The following is a 17,175-nucleotide window of genomic DNA, read 5'->3' on the forward strand; positions in this document are numbered from 1 at the left end:
ATGTATAACCCCCTCCAAATATACCCCCTCCCTCCCCAAAAAAAACCTGCGTTAAATCGCCCCTTCAAATATAAGCCCTTCGGGGGCTTGTACTTGGAAAATTGCCCTCAAAGACAAAGTAAAGCAAAGCAAAAACGGTAAATTTACTTCCAAACATAAGGCTAGCCCAATCGACTTTTAAACGCAAATTCCCCTCCGTAGATAAGCCCCTCCGAATATAAGCCCTTCCAAAAATAAGCCCCTCAAAAAGGTTCTTTGAAAATATAAGCCCCGGGGCTTATTTTCGGACTATACAGTATTACATTTAGGATTTTATTACGTTTAGGTCAAAATGTTATTATATTTAGGCCTTCTCAACAATCGCTTAGGATGTTGCATATATGAAAGCCTTACTTTTACAATTTAGAATGAAATAACTTCGAAATCCTACGCCAGTTTTCCCTGACTTCAGCAAAAAAGGCCCAGAGCCGTTTAGTTTTTTATTTGCAAGTTTGGAGACAATCTTGGTCATATAACGCGCTGAATCATATGTTCGTGGTCAAATTTAACCTTTATGTTTTGCTAACACATTTGTGAAAGTTAACACACAACAAGTATAAAAGTGTTAACATACTATCTCCTATCTGAAGGGCTATTCCTATTATACTAGCCTGCAGTGCAGGCGTTTTCTTTGAGGGCGCAATTTGCTCGCGAAAGCGCCATAAGATGGCGGCTACAACAACATTACGAACACGAACAAGGTTTCGCCCAACCAAAATACGCCTGCAATGCAGGCTACTATTATACCCAACCCTTAACTGAAAGAAACTAAGTAATAAGCAATCTATAGCTACCGTGGGCGAACACGGTTAGCACTGTAAGAACTTTATACTGCTACATGCGCGAAATTAAATATCTCTTACTGTGTCCCTGTCACTTTTCATAACAAAACAAAATATAGCATCTACGGAAAACTATTAGGAGTTTTTTTCGTTCCGTAAGGTTTCTATTCCGTTCTGAGGAGAAATATGAGGCCAATTTAAGGATAACAGTATTATAGTACCTGCAGAACTATTTCAGTGAAACAGGAATCACTTAGTTTATAATAAAACATCCTTTCTCCAACAACTAGAATAGGCCATTTTCGAGTTGCCCAAAGCCTCCGTTTCAAAGCGAGGCTAAGTGCAAGGGTATTCGGACGGAAAGTGATTTTTTTTTCTCACACAGATGAACCTCATTATCAAAAGAAATGTTTTGCACCTAGCCTCGTTTTCAAAATGAGGGTTTATGGAACTCGGAAATTGCCTTTTCAAGTAGGCGTTTCATATGGTCAACGGTTGAGTAATTCAAGGACATGCTCATTTCGAGCCTAAAGAGGGCGTGGTGATTGTTAGTTTAATAAATTTTGACCATTAAAAGTTCAGTTTTCTTCTCAAGTCTAGGCATTGTGCCATGTACGCTAACCTGAAATATCACACTTACCCAGTCATACATGCTGAATGCGATACTGTCCTTCGAATACAGTGATATCTGATAGCTGGAAGATTGGGGCGACCGCTAAACTTTATGCAAATGTCCACAAACTGATAAGAAAAAGGTGCAGACCAAAAATGGTATAGTTTTGGCGTTCAGAGGGGAGATTCCAGTTTCGTAGGAAAAAGTAATCTAAAATAAATGCTAAAAACAGACTGTAAAATATATGAGTCTAGTACGGTAGTTGCTCACCCGTGTTATGGGCTCCTTCCATTTCCCTTACATTTTTAATCAGAGGTATTTATTTCCATTGCAGTGTCTTAAAATGGTTAGTATGTTAGTATTGAGTAGGAGCTCTGCTTTTAGTCTTGCCGAAATCTATGTTTTATGTGGCAGAAATAGATAGATAGTCCTACCTACTATTTATTCACGTTTTATCGTGTTCTAATTACTTACTAAGTAATGTGATCAAAATTCCCCCCTTCGCTGAACTACTAATCATGTGCGTCCATGTATTATATCGATTAAATCAAATCAAGAGCCATCTCTTGATCAATTTAAGCGGAAGAGCTCAACAGCAAGTTAGCTCTATGCGTTTACTGGTTTGATTTTCATTTCAGCTCGTTTAGCGGAGTAGGTGTCGCCTTTCCACTGATACCAGTTGACACCCTTCCATAACGTAGAGTGTTTCCCGTGACGATAGAGGCCGTTTAAATTTGAATCAACACAGGAGTAATACCACCAAGCTCCCTTGCAGAGTATGGCACAGCTTGCGTCGGATCTACGGTCGTTGTCACGATCTTTGGTGGAGAACGCCATTCCACGATGAGTTGAAAGCGAGTCACCGGCAGTTCCTTAAGGAAAAACCAAAAAGAGTTAGAAGTTACTGCAGGCTCGTGGTTACAACCGGGGGTTGTAATTCTCAGGTTGCAGGTGAAACTTGCCATTGTGATTTACTTTATTAGCTAAGTTAGCCTCCCCAGCAGACGTTCTTACGGGTTCGTCACGCGTTCCTGCTCCACGTTCGCTATAGCTAAATTAGCTTGTGGAATGTTAAAAACAACAACAACAACGCCATTCCACGATGATATGAAAGCGAGTCACTCGCAGTTCCTAGAACAGAAGATTCTTGATGCATTAATATTTAGTGAAGCAAGACAATGAGAATTACGACTCTCTCATTGTTACTGCCGTTTGTCACAACCGGAGACAGTATCTCAACAATAAGCTGTAAAGTTACAGAAGTGAGAGAAGATGCGAAGAGAAATGTAAGATTCAAGGGAATAATGTCACCTTGTCACAAATTACGAAATTTCTCCTCTACTTAATATATTCCCCAACTATGTTTTCGCTATCATAAATTTTCTGAATGGGTCAAATCCTGATCAAGAGCTGTTCTTTTTCAGGCTATAAATTTTGGAAGACCTCTCGACCGTTATAAAGTAGAGGTAGTTTAAATCTATAATAATAATAATAATAATAATAATAATACTAATATTAATAATAATAATAATAATAATAACAATAACATTATTATTATTATTATTATTATTATTAGTATTAGTATTATTATTATTATTTTAGAAAGAAAATTTTAATTCCGCTTAAATGTATATATGGTGCTAGCCTTTAAGTAACAATCGACTCACCCGAATATGTTCCAAGACTCAACTTGTATTTGCTTCTCTCACTTGTAACACCAAAAAAGTCGTATTCAGCGTAAGCTGTTTTTCCAGTTGTGTCTTCAAGATCCACTCGAAGCCGGCTTCGTTCCTTTGTCAGGCGATGGATCTTGTCCAGTCCGAGCCAAAACTCACCATTCAGATTTCCAAAGCCTCGTTTGTAGTCCTCCCAGCCGCGATAGAAATCAACAGAGCCGTCCAGTCTCTTTTGGAACACTGTCCACCCCCCACCGGCTGTTTTTTGGTCACAATAAACATCGAAGGCACCTGTGTTGTCGGGGTCGATGGAATAGACACCGCTGTTCCGTTTACCAGCTTTGTAGAGTTCAGCACAGTTCTTGTAAACTGCTAAGGATGAAATTATTATTTGTATCACTTTTTACAAGACAAGCCATCAACTGTTCTTTTAGTCATGAGAACCACAGGCTTTTGCGCCGTTCTCTTCTTATTCTTTAGGTGCGGAATAAGGATTGAGCGCCGCGAACGAGAGATGTTTTGTCACCCCCGATCCATTGCAATGATAAAATCTGCCGCCAATATAACTTACACGAAGGACAAGATTGTATCTTATTACTTAGTTTTGAGATAAGACGCGACTTCTTCTTTTGACTCTTTTGCTCGGCATTCGTATCGATTCGCAGGTGCATGGTTAGAACTCTTTATTTGTAGTATACAGCACAGTTTTCATCTTACAGGCATGGTTTTCAAAGGATATGCTTAAACTCTAAGGTATTATGACAGTCTATTATGACAAGCACATGAAACTGGGAGACTTAAAGATGAGCTGTTTTTCTTGTTTTAAGTTTAGCAGATATAAATAAGCATCAAGTAATTCAAATAATATATTTTGTACTTACCGATCGTTTTGTTTCCTTTAATGAGCTTGATTTCCTCTCTTACCTCTCTTAACTCATCTAGAACTCGATGAAGCAGTGCTTCCATTTTCTTGTTCGACCCTGTATTTAAAGTGCTGTTGTAGTAGTAATTATACTTCGTGCTATAGGAGTGACATTTAGAATCCGCATCGGGCCTGCGCACAGCCGATTTGCTTGGTGTTCCATTCGACTTGGTAACGCTCAATAAAGCTATCACAGTCAGAAGAGACGAAGGTAAACGGTGGTACACCATTATCAGCTTCTTTCTCTCTTGAAAATCAGCTCTTAAATGACGATGAATTCAGTTATCGCCTTGTCACTAATTACTGCACAGTGCACTCTGTGTTTCAGCGGTTTCCGGCAAGGTGCACGCTATGATAAAGAATCAGATCACAAAATATGTATAGTGTTCCTAATTGATACCTATTTTTAGGTTGGAATTCAGAAATAATGTGCGCAAAAGATGAAAGGAAAACCCAGAGGTTAAGAGTCTCGATCGTTTTTAATTAGATAAGACTGAATTACACCCCTACATCAATATCGAAGTTATAGGAAATTTTCAACATGTCGTCATTTTTCAACAACTACTGACAGAGAATTCACTTCCTTCTTTCTTTCTCATTTAAAGTTGTTTTCAACAATGATCCTAATGAAGTGGAACTTGCCCGAGAAAGAAAATCCGGAGCATCCTAGTTCTGGTCACTGTGGTCAGTTGTCTGGCGACTTATTTTAGTATAAAGTGGCTGAAGGCTTGACAAGTTTTGTTATGACATGGAATTTCATTAAGTTTTCAGTCACTATTTTAAAAGAGACTGAAAATGTAAAAATGTATTCATTTACAGTACATATCATCAACAAACTGTCATCAACAAGCCGTCATATGCATGCTACAAACTTAGCCACTCTGGTAAGCAAACTGTGCAGTGGTCAGTCCTTGAACAAAAAAATAGTTTTTTACACGATGCATGCAATCCTCTCCTTGGTTCACTACATTGTTTTCTCGCCAGCGTGACTATCAGTTGTACCCTGTGACCCTAGCTGTGTTGCAAAAGGCCTACTTCGTTTGTGACTGAACAGATCAATGGCTCCAGCTGAATCTTCTTAAGGGCGGGAGAAGCAGAGAGGACCGTTATCATCAAATCTACCCCATAAGCTACTGATGGAAACTACTAGACTGGACGAAAGACCTGCAAAATACTGATAAAGGTTATAGATTAAGCTAGATTAAGTAGTGGAGTTTACAATGAATGTTTTAACTTCTCAAGTGTTTAAGCACACTTGGCAAATATCACATTTCTCGTCCTGTTTGTTATTTTATTACCCAACGGCTCTTAATAACTGAAACACTAAGATAAGGGGATTAGTAAGAACAAGTTCTGTTTTGCTTCTTTTCTTCGTTCAACTTGTCCGTCCATTTTGGGGACAGAATGTAAATTCGGTTATAGGGACATTATTGACCGCGCCTTTATTTCCCATTGAGTTTTGTTTCCTTGATACGGCATCGTTAATAAAAATTAAAGAATAAATGCATGCCATACCATTGCAGTATAATGTTACGAGAAATAAGTTAGGAAAGAAAAGGACTTTTAGTGTGGTGTGGCTAAGCACATATTCTAACTGAGTTCATGCCTGTTCCAGTTAGTGTGCAGATTGATTATTCGCACCCCATTTCTCTCCATCCCACCAATAAGATCAAGAAATAGCTAGAAGTCAAATCCTAAGTGAGAGGTGCCGTTATCCATTTTCAGAGTTGCGATCAGTGAGGTGGCCATAATGATGAAGAAAAGGAGGTTGCCTCCCCCGCCACCTTTCCTTGTTCAACCTGACTCGGAAACCGGGAGATTAACTAACATTTGACTAGAGTAACAGGAGAACACTGCTCTCAGTCGTTTTAAAGCCAGAATTTTTTATTGTCTATACTAATTTTTCATCTATATATTACGTAACTTAATCAAGACCGCGAGTTGTCTGCGTAGTCGTTTGATGCCAGAACACGGTCAGAAATTGACATCTACAAATCATCTTATTTGGTATACTGCAGCGCTGAGAACATCGACAAGCTGTCAACTGAAGGTTTTTTTGCCCCCACAAAGGAAAGGTCTAATACAGTACATACAGTAGTGCATAATCAGAAGTGTCCGCATTAACGAGGTTGACTTTTTCATTATGGGAATCTGTTGATTGGGGAAGAAACAACTTCCGTTGTCCGCATTAACGGGTATACTTATTAAGCGGGTTGAATTTAGAGAAAATAAGTAAATAAGATTTTCCCAGGAATAAAGAAAACTGTCCCCTATAACGAAGTGTCAGTATTAAGCGGATATGCGTAAAGCGCGGTTCGACTGTATTATCAGTAGCCTACTGATAGGGGAGGGATGAAAAACGAGCTCCCCTAAAAACACTTGCCTGTGAGGCTATGTTATCAGGGGCACCTAATGTCAATTTTCGGAAAAAAGCTGTTCGGAAGACGATTTGAGATCTAGAATTTTCGGAACATGTTGTAAAATTTCTTGCTTGCCTGTCTCTCCTAGGAAATTCGAACATCTAAAAAATGGTATAACTGCTCATTTTTAACAGATTTTTACCCTATAAAGGTCACCTAGAATTTTCGGAAGCCTTTTTTCTGGCTGAAATGTTCGAAAAGGTAAGTTTTGATCCCTATAATTTTCAGATCACTAGACTTTCAGCTAGGAAAGCCGAACAGATAAAAAATTTTTAGGGGATAAAAATATGCCTATATCTACTGTTTAAATACCGAAATACTTTTAACAATGCTATATTTAAGTGATTTTGAACTATATTTTCCTTGGGTGCCCCTGTATTATTGCTTTCAGTATTAACGTAAGAATTAATGTCTTCTTTTAGATTATATTTAAAAAGGCCGCAGAGCTTATTCGGGGGCGGCGCTTATAAACGTTTTTCTCCCAAATGCGGTCCTTTTTGAGGGAGACGCATAATCGGGGGCGGTGCTTATTTGAGTAGGTACGATAATTATCATAATGAAGCAGACAGCCATATGACACAGCGCCGCCTTTAATGACGTGTTACTTACGTCAGTAATGAAACTTAAACATTTAGGGCCTGATATTATCACTCTTAAGAGTTTATTTTACATTTCAGGTCAAAATGTTATTACATTTAGGCCTTCTACAACAATCGCTTAGGATGTCGCATTAAAACCTTACTTTTACAATTTAAACTGAAATAACTTCGAAATCCTACGCCAATTTCCCCTAACTTCATCAAAAAAGGCCCAGAGCCTTCTATAGTTTTTCATTTGCAAGTTTGGAGACAATCTTGGTCATATAACGTGCTGCATTGTATGCTCGTGGTCAAATTTAACCTTATTTTGCTAACACATTTGTAAAGGTTGGACACATAAAATTAAGAAATGGTAAACGTGCAGCGTGCAACCATGGAGTTATGGAAGCACGCGGGAGGTTGCTAAGCACGAAAGAAGCGTAAGAGTCGCACGAGGCGATAGCCGAGTGCGACTCTAGCTTCTTGAGTGCTTAGCAAACCTCCCAAGTGCATCCATAACTCCATGGTTGCACAGCTGCAACGTTTACCATTTCTTTTATAACATAATCAAAAGAGAAAAACATTATTTTCCATTTGCCTTCGGTTGAGTCATCGGTCCGAGTTCATGTATGGTGACATCTGCCCGCGCGTAAACAAATCATGTTCTATGTTTTTCAAAAACTGGCCTTTGAGTTTTTCTTTCGCTGAATCAACCGTTCTCCGTCCTCAGGTAAATTGCAAAACGTTTTTCGTTGTTATTCTGAATGGCATCTGTCTACTTGCTCTTAATATTAGGGTAAAAACTTTGAGGGAAAACTATAGTTGCAACTATAAACACCAACTAAAAGGACTCTAAAAAATAAGCTAAAACTAAATAAATGAAATAATTATCAAACTTATTTATGTGACAATTTTTGAAATAAACGCAAAGTAGAAATGAGAAAATTTGACTGTAATTCCTTTAGAATAACAGGTAACACTAATTTTAAAAAGAAATTAACTAGCTTTGTATCGAAATCTGTCTGGGGAAATCCAGCTATGAAAGTGAAAGTTGAAACTGAAATTCGCCGACACACAGCCGGCGCTGAAGCTGTTGTTTTTCGACCGTTCTCCGAACGACTGTTGAATGAACATGAGGAACAAAATAATACACACAGAATTTATTTTTTGAAAAATTTATTTGAAAACCCAAATGTTTCTGTACTCAAATGAAATTCGCTTATTCCAGCGTTATGTGCCCGTTTAAACTCAACTAAAATTTTTAATCGATGCGATGAAAACTTCACAACAAAGCTGTCTCGAATTTGAGCGTGTTTCCTAAAATATTTGCTTGAATTTAGCATCAGCTTGACCAAAAAGTCAATAACACAATGCTAATTGATAATTTTCCTTTCCAAACGGACTTTCTCTTCTATAAAAAACACACAAAGTGTACCTTAGATCTTCGCTCGCTCGATTTTCCTTCAGCAGATTCTAGCCGCGAGGAAAACAGTGATTCATTCATCCAGGGCTAATTTGTCGCTTGATCTTTCGTCTTTTTTCCTTCAAAACGACAGCTTAGTATGTTCTTCAACTTCCACTTTTCATCTGTACATTTCATCGGTGTATTTTACCGTCAGGAGAGGAGATTTGTTGAATTTGCCTAAATTTTACCGCGCTAGCTCAGTTTCTTAGCGTGCACCCACGGGAAAATGGTAGTGGCTGACTGACCAATCAGAGCGCGCGATTTAGTTTTGTTATGTTATAAAGTACATTAAAAGTGCTGACAGACTATCTCCTATCTGAAGGGCTGTTCTTACCCAACCCTTAATTGAAAGAAACTGAGTAATAAGCAATCTATGGCTACCGTGAGCGAACACGGTTAGCGCTGTAAGAACTTAATGTGCATGCGCGAAATTAAATATCTCTTACTGTTCCCCTGTCCCTTTTCATAACAAAACAAAATACAGCATCTGCGGAAAACTGTTAGGAGTTTTTCGTTCCATAAGGTTCCCATTCATATGAGGCCAATTCCAGGATACCAGTATTACAGTACCTGCAGAACTATTTAAGTGAAAAAGGAATAACTTAGTTTATAATAGAACATCCTTTCTCCAACAACTAGAATAAGCTATTTTTTGAGTTGCCCAAAGCTTCTGTTTCAAAGCGAGGCTAAGTGTGAAGCCATTCGGACGGAAAATGATTTTTTATTCTCACGCAGATCAAACTCATTATCACAAGAAATGTTTTGCACCAAGCCTCGTTTAGTTCAAAGTGAGGGTTTGTGGAACTCGGAAAAGGCCTATTCAAGTAGGCGTTTCATAAGGTCAACGGTCGAGTAATTCAAGGATATGCGCATTTAGAGCCTGAAGAGGGTGTGGTGATTGTTAAATTAATAAATGTTGACCATTAATTGTTCAGTTTTCTTCTCACGTGTAGTCATTGTACCATGTACGCCAACCTGAAATGTCACACTTACCCTAGCCTGAGTATCAGGCGTTTCTGGGGAAAAGGGGAAAGATGGAAACGAAAAAGGGAGAGAGCTGAAGCGGTCTTCCTTTCTCTTCTCCCACTCCCCCCTCCCCCATCTATAATCTCCTCTCCCCTATCCCCTTAGGAAGGCCTGATACTCAGGCTACACTTACCCAGTCATACATGCTGAATGAGATGTTTTCCTTCGAATACGGTGATATCTGATAGCTGGAAGACTGGGGCGACCACTAAACTTTCTGGAAACGTTCACAAACTGGTAAAAGAAGGTGCAGTCCAAAAATAGTAGTTTTGGGGTACGGAAGGAAGATTCCAATTTTGAGGGAAAAAGGTACTCTAAAATAATTGTTAACAATAGACTGTGAAAGATATGAGTCTAGTATGGTAGTTCCTCACCCGTGTTATGGGTTCCTGACGCTGCACCAGTTGATAGCGGAGCTCTCGCGATCGCGAAGAGCGCGCAGCGGAGCACCATGAGTAAGACAATTTGGTAAACTATGCACCCAAGAAATTTTGGCCCTGAGAAAATCGTCCGTGCGGAGTACGCCCGTACGTCCGTAGTCGTGCGGAAAAACAACAGCAATGAAATGTACTACAAAAGTGTGCTGCACGTTCAAAGTGGACCTACTGAATTTTTGGCTGTTGTCGTTGGAGTCGCCGCTGAACATTACACGATTTTATATTTTATTTGTGTAAACTAAGATATTAGACTAACGAAAGCTTCGTTTTAGCGCCGGCTAAATCTATACATAGTATGCTCTGATTGGTCAAAATTTGACAGGTGAGTTTATGCGGAAAATTTATGCAGCATTTGGAAACTTGTTTACTGATAGCCGAAGTTGACAGAGCTTGTCATCAGTAACTGGTTAAGGTGAATTAAACGTTTGCTTTTAGCAAATCAGAATCGGGGAAATATTTTGAATGAATAATAATACTTACTAAGTAATGTGATCAAAATTTACCCCTTCGCTGAGCTACTTATCATGTGCTTCGTTGTATTATATCGATTAAATCAAATCAAGAGCCATCTCTTGACCAGTTTAAGCGTAAGAGCTCAAAAGCAAGTTAGCTCTATGTGTTTGCTGGTTTGATTTTCATTTCAGCTCGTTTAGCGGAGTAGGTATTGCCTTTCCACTTATTCCAGTTGACACCCTCCCATGACGTAGAGTGTGTCCCGTGACGATAGAGGCCGTTTAAATTTGAATCAAGACAGGATTGATACCACCAAGCTCCCTTGCAGCGTATGGCACAGCTGCTGGAACTAAGGTCGTTGTCACGATCTTTGGTGGAGAACGCCATTCCACGATGAAATGAGAGCGAGTCACCTGCAGTTCCTTAGGCAAAACCAAGAAGGATTAGAAGTTACTGCATGCCCGTCGTTACAGCCAGTGGGGGAAGGGGGCGGGGGGTAGTTCCCAAATTCCCAATAATAATAATAATAATGGAATTTATATAGCGCTTATACATCGCTGTTCTAAACGTTTTACAATGTAAAAAAGGACATAAGAATATCATTAAGCACAAGCTTACATATAACCCTACCGTACACATCTTAAAAGGAAAGAAAAAAACAAAAACAAAAAACAAAAAAAAACAAAATCAAAAACAAAAACAAAAACAAATATGACGAAACTAAATGTCATACACCTTTTTAAAAAGAAACGTTTTCAACTTAGATTAAAAAAGATTAACATCAGAAAAAGCTCGAATTTCAAAGGGGAGCTTTCAAAGGGCAGCAACGGAAAACGCTCGCTGGCCATAAGTTTTCATGTTAAAATTTGGTTCTTCAAGGCGTAAATGATCCCTTGATGTCCGTCATGTCCTTGCTTGATGGTAAAATTTTAAAATATCTTCAAGATATCGGGGACCGGAGCCATTCAATGTTTTAAAAGTTATTAAATTTATTTTAAAAACAATTCTCTCCTCAACAGGAAGCTAGGTTGTATGGTTGTCCCAGGTTGTAAGTGAAACTTGCCAGGTGATTTATTAGCTAGGTTAGCTGCTGGAATGTTTACATACATATTAGAAAAAACAAAAAACAACAACAACAAACAAACAAAAACGGCAAAACGCTGACAATATGTTGAACTCGACTTCAAATAAGTGATGGTCGAATTTGGCATACATTCGATTAGTTCCTTATTTGGGCTTCCTCGAAATTGGCTTTTCATATCTAAGTATTTAGTTCCGGCAAACAAACTTAAGACTTAAAACTTGAAATGAATAATGTGTATGAGAAAGGCGAATTCTTCACCCCAACTCAAGTGACAATGTTTCAGCAACTTGAATTAATTTGTTGTTTCAGGCCGCATGGCATCGTAGAAATGAACTTTGAAACTTTTTAAAGGGACACAGTCACCTATAGGACCGCGCTGACCTGGACACTACTTTTGTCTGTTTGAAAGCCCGAAATCAAATGTACTCGTCGGATACATCTAGAAATCTGCTTCAGTCTTGCCTAGTGTTTTATTCGATCCTCGATCTTTTACAGAAAACCTCTTTTTGAGCAAACTTTTACTGATCCTATGACATTATTTTATCATATTTGGTTAAAAACAGTATCCAAAGGAATATGAACGGAAGGGATGAGAAACGCGTAGGTGCCAGGCGGGAGAAATCGCCTTCGTTTACCAAAAATAAAAAAATGAGTCAATAACATTGGAGTGCAAATAATCGTTATATATATATTTCGAAAACTGATGAAAAAGGTTACATATGTTTGGAAAATCAAGCTTTCACGACCTTGAACCTTCGACAATGATTCATGCAGACTCCGTATCATTTCTCACCTCTGAAGATCGAATTCAAAAGCATTCGTCGATGTTTGGCTTTCCCTGGACAAATCTATCGCTGAATTCCCAATAGTATATAAAAAAATGAGTGCTCTGGTATGGAATAGAGTCTATAATCACGATTTCGGCTTGTTACTAGTTCAGCTCTACAAGTTTTGTTTAGAGTATTCCGGATGTGCTTTTCACTTTCTGTTTCACGCGCATGCCGGTCTTGTGATATGCAAATCAGCTAAGAAATGGTATGATATGCGCATGTGCTTCAGCTGACTGTGTCCCTTTAAAGCGGATTTTGCTTTCTTTTTTGCTTGCTTGTTTGTTTGTGTTTTGAAAGTTGGTAATGAAGTGAATGGATGTTGCAATAAAAAGTGCTGATTGACTTAAAAGTAGCTAAAACAGAAAAAAAGCACAATTTACCCGAATATGTTCCCAGACTCAACTTGTATTTACTTCTCTCACTTGCAACACCAAAAAAGTCGTATTCAGCATAAGCTGTTTTTCCAGTTGTGTCTTCGAGATCCACATGAAGCCTGCTTCGTTCTTTTGTCAGGCGATGGATCTTGTCCAGTCCGAGCCAAAACTCACCATTCAGATTTCCAAAGCCTCGTTTGTAGTCTTCCCAGCCGCGGTAGAAATCAACCGAGCCGTCCAGTCTCTTTTGGAACACTACCCACCCCCCATCGTCTGTCGTTTGGTCACAGTACACATCGAAGGCACCTGTGTTGTCGGGGTCGATGGAATAGACACCGCTTTTCTGTTTACCAGCTTTGTAGAGTTCGGCACAATTCTTGTAAACTTGAAAGATATGATAAATATTTGCATAGTTTTTTCAGCCACTATTTTTCGATATAGTTTCACGTTTTGTCCCTTTTGGGTTGTTTCCCTCCTATCCCTCTCCTCCCTAGAGTTTTCTCAACTGTCGTTGGGAGGTTGAAGAGAAAAAGAATGAAAATGCACCGTGCGCTTACTATTATTTTTTCATTATTTCTATTTTCATATAAATACCCCAGTACCGGATCCAGACGTTGGGATAATGGGGGGGGGGGGGGGGGGAGGGAGGGGGGGCGGCGGTCATCCAGACCCTTAGATAAGGTGGGGTGGGCGGCCTCCAAAAATGTTTTCAGCCCTTCGGGCCTCAGTCAGTGCTCTAAAAATAAAGGGACGCTGGGTCCCCCGGGCCCCTCCCCTGGATCCGCCACTGTACCCAGTGGGAACCTCTGAGAAGGAGAGAGAGCCTCTTATGTACCCTTTATTTGCGCAGTAACGATGCGCATTATACGAATTTAAGCGGACGGGGAGTTTGTTTGCACCTCCGGATTTAAAGGCTTCATTGAAATGTTAATCCCCTGCTATCTGACACGAAGGTCAAGGTTGTTTCTTATAACTAAAAGTAAAACGTGACTTTTTGTTTTCTTCGGTATTCGGGACTGCACGACTCGGAAATCTGTATAACTCATCTTCGTATAAGCACAGTCTTTCCAATCAAAAGCACTCTTTTATACTTATTCATTTACTATGCCGTGGAAGAATTAAGTCAAACAAATGAAGCAACTTTTCTAAATCTTTTGGAGATACTATTTTTCGGATTATTGGCGGATTTAAGCGCTGTATACTTTGGATACTTACCAGCCGTTTTGTTTCCTTTTGAAGACCTGATCTCATCTCTCATTTCGCTTAATTCTTTCAGTACTCGATGGAGAAGTGCTTCCACTTTCTTGTCGGTCAATCCTGTGTTGAAATGACTGTTGTAGTAGGTGTTATATACAGGACACTTGGAATCAGCGTTAGGGCGCCGGACTGCCGAGTTGTTTGGTATCACGCTTGACTTGGTGACGCTTAACAAATGCGTCAGAAACAGCAGACTCAAAAGTAAACGGCAGTAAGCCATGTTCAACTTGTTGTTTTTCCCTAGATGCTCAGATTTGAGCAAACGAGGAATTTCTCGCTTTATTAGTAAATACGGTTTTCGCAGAGGTGCATGCTGGGTATGCTGCATGTGAAATTTGCTCGAACCTCGTCCCCCGGGTCTTCTCGTTTTCCAATATGGCGGCGGTGTTACTGTGATGTGGGCATCCCCGCATTTTGGGCATACCCATATCCAAAACCCAAGTGATATGGGCATCCCCTATAACCCTGACCCTGACCCTAATCCAAATCGCTAAGGTAATATGAGAAGGGGGTGCCCGTAGGAATGGAGATGGCCAAAACGCGGGGATGCCCATGTCAACGTAACGGCGAAAGGAAAGCTTAGACCCTGGGACACCAACCTCGTCTCCAGGATCTTGAAAATGAGAAGACCCTAGGGACGAGGTTGAATTTGATCGGCTTTTACGACTTTAACCTTCAAATCAAGCTCTTCTCCATCCTCGGAGACCCAGCGGCAGTTAGTCGGGTCGATAAAATGTTCGTGGTGAAGGCTTACTGTAAGATCGAGACGAATCACCACGAAGATTTTATCGACCCGACTAACTGCCCCTGGGTCTCCGAGGATGGCTCTTCTCTCTCTTGTTTAAATTCAAAATATAGTGTTCAGAATGTTTCCTATCTATATTTTAGGCTGAAATGTAGAATAAAAGTTTGCAATTCAAAAGGTGAATGAAAAAAACTGCAAGGATTCTTGATCGCCGGTCTAAGGAATAATAGGACATCTTCAAAATGGTGTCATCATATAACTGAATGTTAAAACAACACAAAAGCAGAATTCAATTCATTCTTTCATGGTAATAACACTGCAACTACCCGAATAGTGGTTCTTGGAAAAAGATTATCCAATCACAACGCTTTTTAAAAACAAGGTTTCTTGCAAACGGACCAATAATACTCATAAATTTGAGGGCTTTTTCTTGAGAGGTCAGGTAAGTTCAGACGGTGTTAAAGTTATCAACGGTTGCATTGTTCTCTTTGTTTTTAATTGGTCGGCTTGCAAAAATACCAAAAATCCACTACCGGAATCTGTTACGTTCGTCCACCCGAAGAAGAACATTCTACCTCATCTTTAGTCAATCAAGAAAGAACGGCCTTCTCACTGTTTTTACCGATTAGATGACCGAAAAGGAGCTAATGGGATTGCATCAGTCCGTGGTAAGTTCAAACTCCAGAATTCGGGTTATCGGGGTAAACTTTGTTTGATTGACGGAAAACGAAGTTAAGTTTGAGTTAGCGGGGATTTCGAGTAATCAGATTAAAGGGAACTTTATGGTATCAATTTTGATTTACCATAACACTTAGAGTAACAAGTCATAACTCTGCTTTACATTTAAATTAAATTATACTGGTCAGGGATCTCAGCAAGCTCTCTTGAATTTTTTCCAGGAAGATCCCCTAGATGTACGTAACTGTTTACAGATAACAGTTGGGTTTTTATCATATAGGTAACTGAGAACAAATCCATGTAAAAATGACTGAAAAGGGGGTTCAAATCCAGTGGCAGATCCAGGGGAGGGGCCAGGGGGGCCTGGGCCCCCCGTATTTTTAGACCAAACTGATGCCCGAAGGGCCGAAGAAAATTTTTTTTTTAAACCGCCTCCCCCCTCCCCCCCCCCTCTTATGTCACGGTCTGGATGACCGGGCCCTCGCTTTATCTGAAGGTCTGGATCCACCGCTGAAATCATGGGAAGTAGGACTTAAGTACGAGTTAGTGGGGGAGTTCGAGTTACAGGGATTCTACTGTAGTATAGCCTGGGCTCACTGAAAAATATCAGATCAGACGTTTTTCTAAGATCGCCTGGTTTCGGCTCCTGAAATAACGGAAAGCGTCTACCTCCCTCCATTCTTGCTTCCCGTTTTTGAGTCCGATTTTGAAGGTATTATTGCAATATATTCCCTGTAATCAAAACGTCATTTGTGTTTTTAGGTTTCAATTTTCCAGGGAGAACTATAAAAACATGCGAAATGACACGGTCCGTACCGACGATCCTGAACGTTATACAGCCAATCAGAGTGTTCCTTTAGGCCCTTTGCAGCTAATCATTCCAGTGTTACAAAAACGCCATACTGGAAGGTAAGGAAAGGAATGGCCATTTTATGATGTAAGTCTTTTTGCCTTAAATTCATCTCAGTGAATGATTAGCTGCAAAGGGCTTTTTTGCCTTGAGAATTCAGTTAATAAAAGCATCATTGCCATATAATTAACAATTATTGAATGAGGGTGAGTATCATCTGAAGAATTATAGAGATCGAGGAATACCGCCTTGGCAAATAACACCCTCCGAGATTTCCATAATTCTTCAGGCGATTCGAAAACCGAGTCAAAAATTGTTGTATTATTCATTCATAATTATTTCTAAGCTTTCCTAGTTTAGAAACAAGCTAAGACATGCTTGCCTCCGTCGATATTAAGTTCATCTACGATAGTGTATGTTTATCGGCAATTAAGTTTAGGAGATAAAGGATTATTCAGGTCTGCGAATATACTCCAAATAGCAGATGTCGTCCGTCGAGTTGTCTTCTTGCTGTTCTTGCTATGTTGTTAGACAATAGTTCGCGTTTTTCTTACCCTTGAAACGAGTGAAAAGTTGCCCCATTTCCAAACAAACCAAACAAACTTCTTCTCGGTTAACGGTTCAATAATCTGGCATAATCATTTGACCTTATTTTCACATATCGCAAAATTCTTGCATATTTGGTCGACAATAGCTGATTGTGATGAATTATGCGTGGGATTTTCGCCAATCAGAAACGGAAAAATCTTTTGAATGTATAATAATTTTAGTGGTTATTATAGAACGACCATTAGAGAAGTTATGGGGCGGGCGAAGTACAAAATATGTTCATGCAAGGGAAAATTAACTGAAGAAATATGCGTACATCGTATCGATTATATCACAGCAGAAAATTGAACGATTAAGTGTTAGCTCTAGGTATCAACTGGTTTGATTTTCAGCTCAG

At 39.5% G+C, this 17,175-nt stretch overlaps 2 protein-coding genes across 2 annotated transcripts; both read right to left on the reverse strand.

The window, feature by feature from the left end:
• Positions 1 to 466: 466 nt before the first annotated feature.
• Positions 467 to 4,300, reverse strand: LOC140927750 (microfibril-associated glycoprotein 4-like). Its single transcript, XM_073377434.1, has 3 exons — positions 3,992 to 4,300; positions 3,102 to 3,479; positions 467 to 2,306 (listed from the first exon to the last, which is right to left on the reverse strand). Exons 1-3 carry the CDS (start codon positions 4,260 to 4,262, stop codon positions 2,041 to 2,043), a joined length of 915 nt encoding a protein of 304 aa, XP_073233535.1. The 5' UTR covers positions 4,263 to 4,300; the 3' UTR covers positions 467 to 2,040.
• Positions 4,301 to 10,553: 6,253 nt separating this feature from the next.
• Positions 10,554 to 14,243, reverse strand: LOC140926630 (microfibril-associated glycoprotein 4-like). Its single transcript, XM_073376350.1, has 3 exons — positions 13,915 to 14,243; positions 12,706 to 13,083; positions 10,554 to 10,833 (listed from the first exon to the last, which is right to left on the reverse strand). The coding sequence occupies exons 1-3, from the start codon at positions 14,174 to 14,176 to the stop codon at positions 10,571 to 10,573; spliced, it is 903 nt and encodes a 300-aa protein (XP_073232451.1). The 5' UTR covers positions 14,177 to 14,243; the 3' UTR covers positions 10,554 to 10,570.
• Positions 14,244 to 17,175: the final 2,932 nt, after the last annotated feature.

This window comes from Porites lutea, chromosome 2 (assembly GCF_958299795.1).
Source record: "Porites lutea chromosome 2, jaPorLute2.1, whole genome shotgun sequence".
Taxonomy (NCBI): Eukaryota; Metazoa; Cnidaria; class Anthozoa; order Scleractinia; family Poritidae; genus Porites; species Porites lutea.

What these genes read in the sequence shown, in the direction of transcription:
- LOC140927750 (XM_073377434.1), bottom strand. Translation starts at nt 4,262, where the DNA reads ATGGTGTACCACCGTTTACCTTCGTCTCTTCTGACTGTGATAGCTTTA. An exon ending in TAAAGGAAACAAAACGATCG is followed by an intron (nt 3,480 to 3,991) that starts GTAAGTACAAAA and finishes CATCCTTAGCAG; the next exon opens with TTTACAAGAACTGTGCTGAA. An exon ending in GAGTCTTGGAACATATTCGG is followed by an intron (nt 2,307 to 3,101) that starts GTGAGTCGATTG and finishes TTTTTCCTTAAG; the next exon opens with GAACTGCCGGTGACTCGCTT.
- LOC140926630 (XM_073376350.1), bottom strand. Translation starts at nt 14,176, where the DNA reads ATGGCTTACTGCCGTTTACTTTTGAGTCTGCTGTTTCTGACGCATTTG. An exon ending in AAAAGGAAACAAAACGGCTG is followed by an intron (nt 13,084 to 13,914) that starts GTAAGTATCCAA and finishes ATATCTTTCAAG; the next exon opens with TTTACAAGAATTGTGCCGAA. An exon ending in GAGTCTGGGAACATATTCGG is followed by an intron (nt 10,834 to 12,705) that starts GTAAATTGTGCT and finishes GTTTTGCCTAAG; the next exon opens with GAACTGCAGGTGACTCGCTC.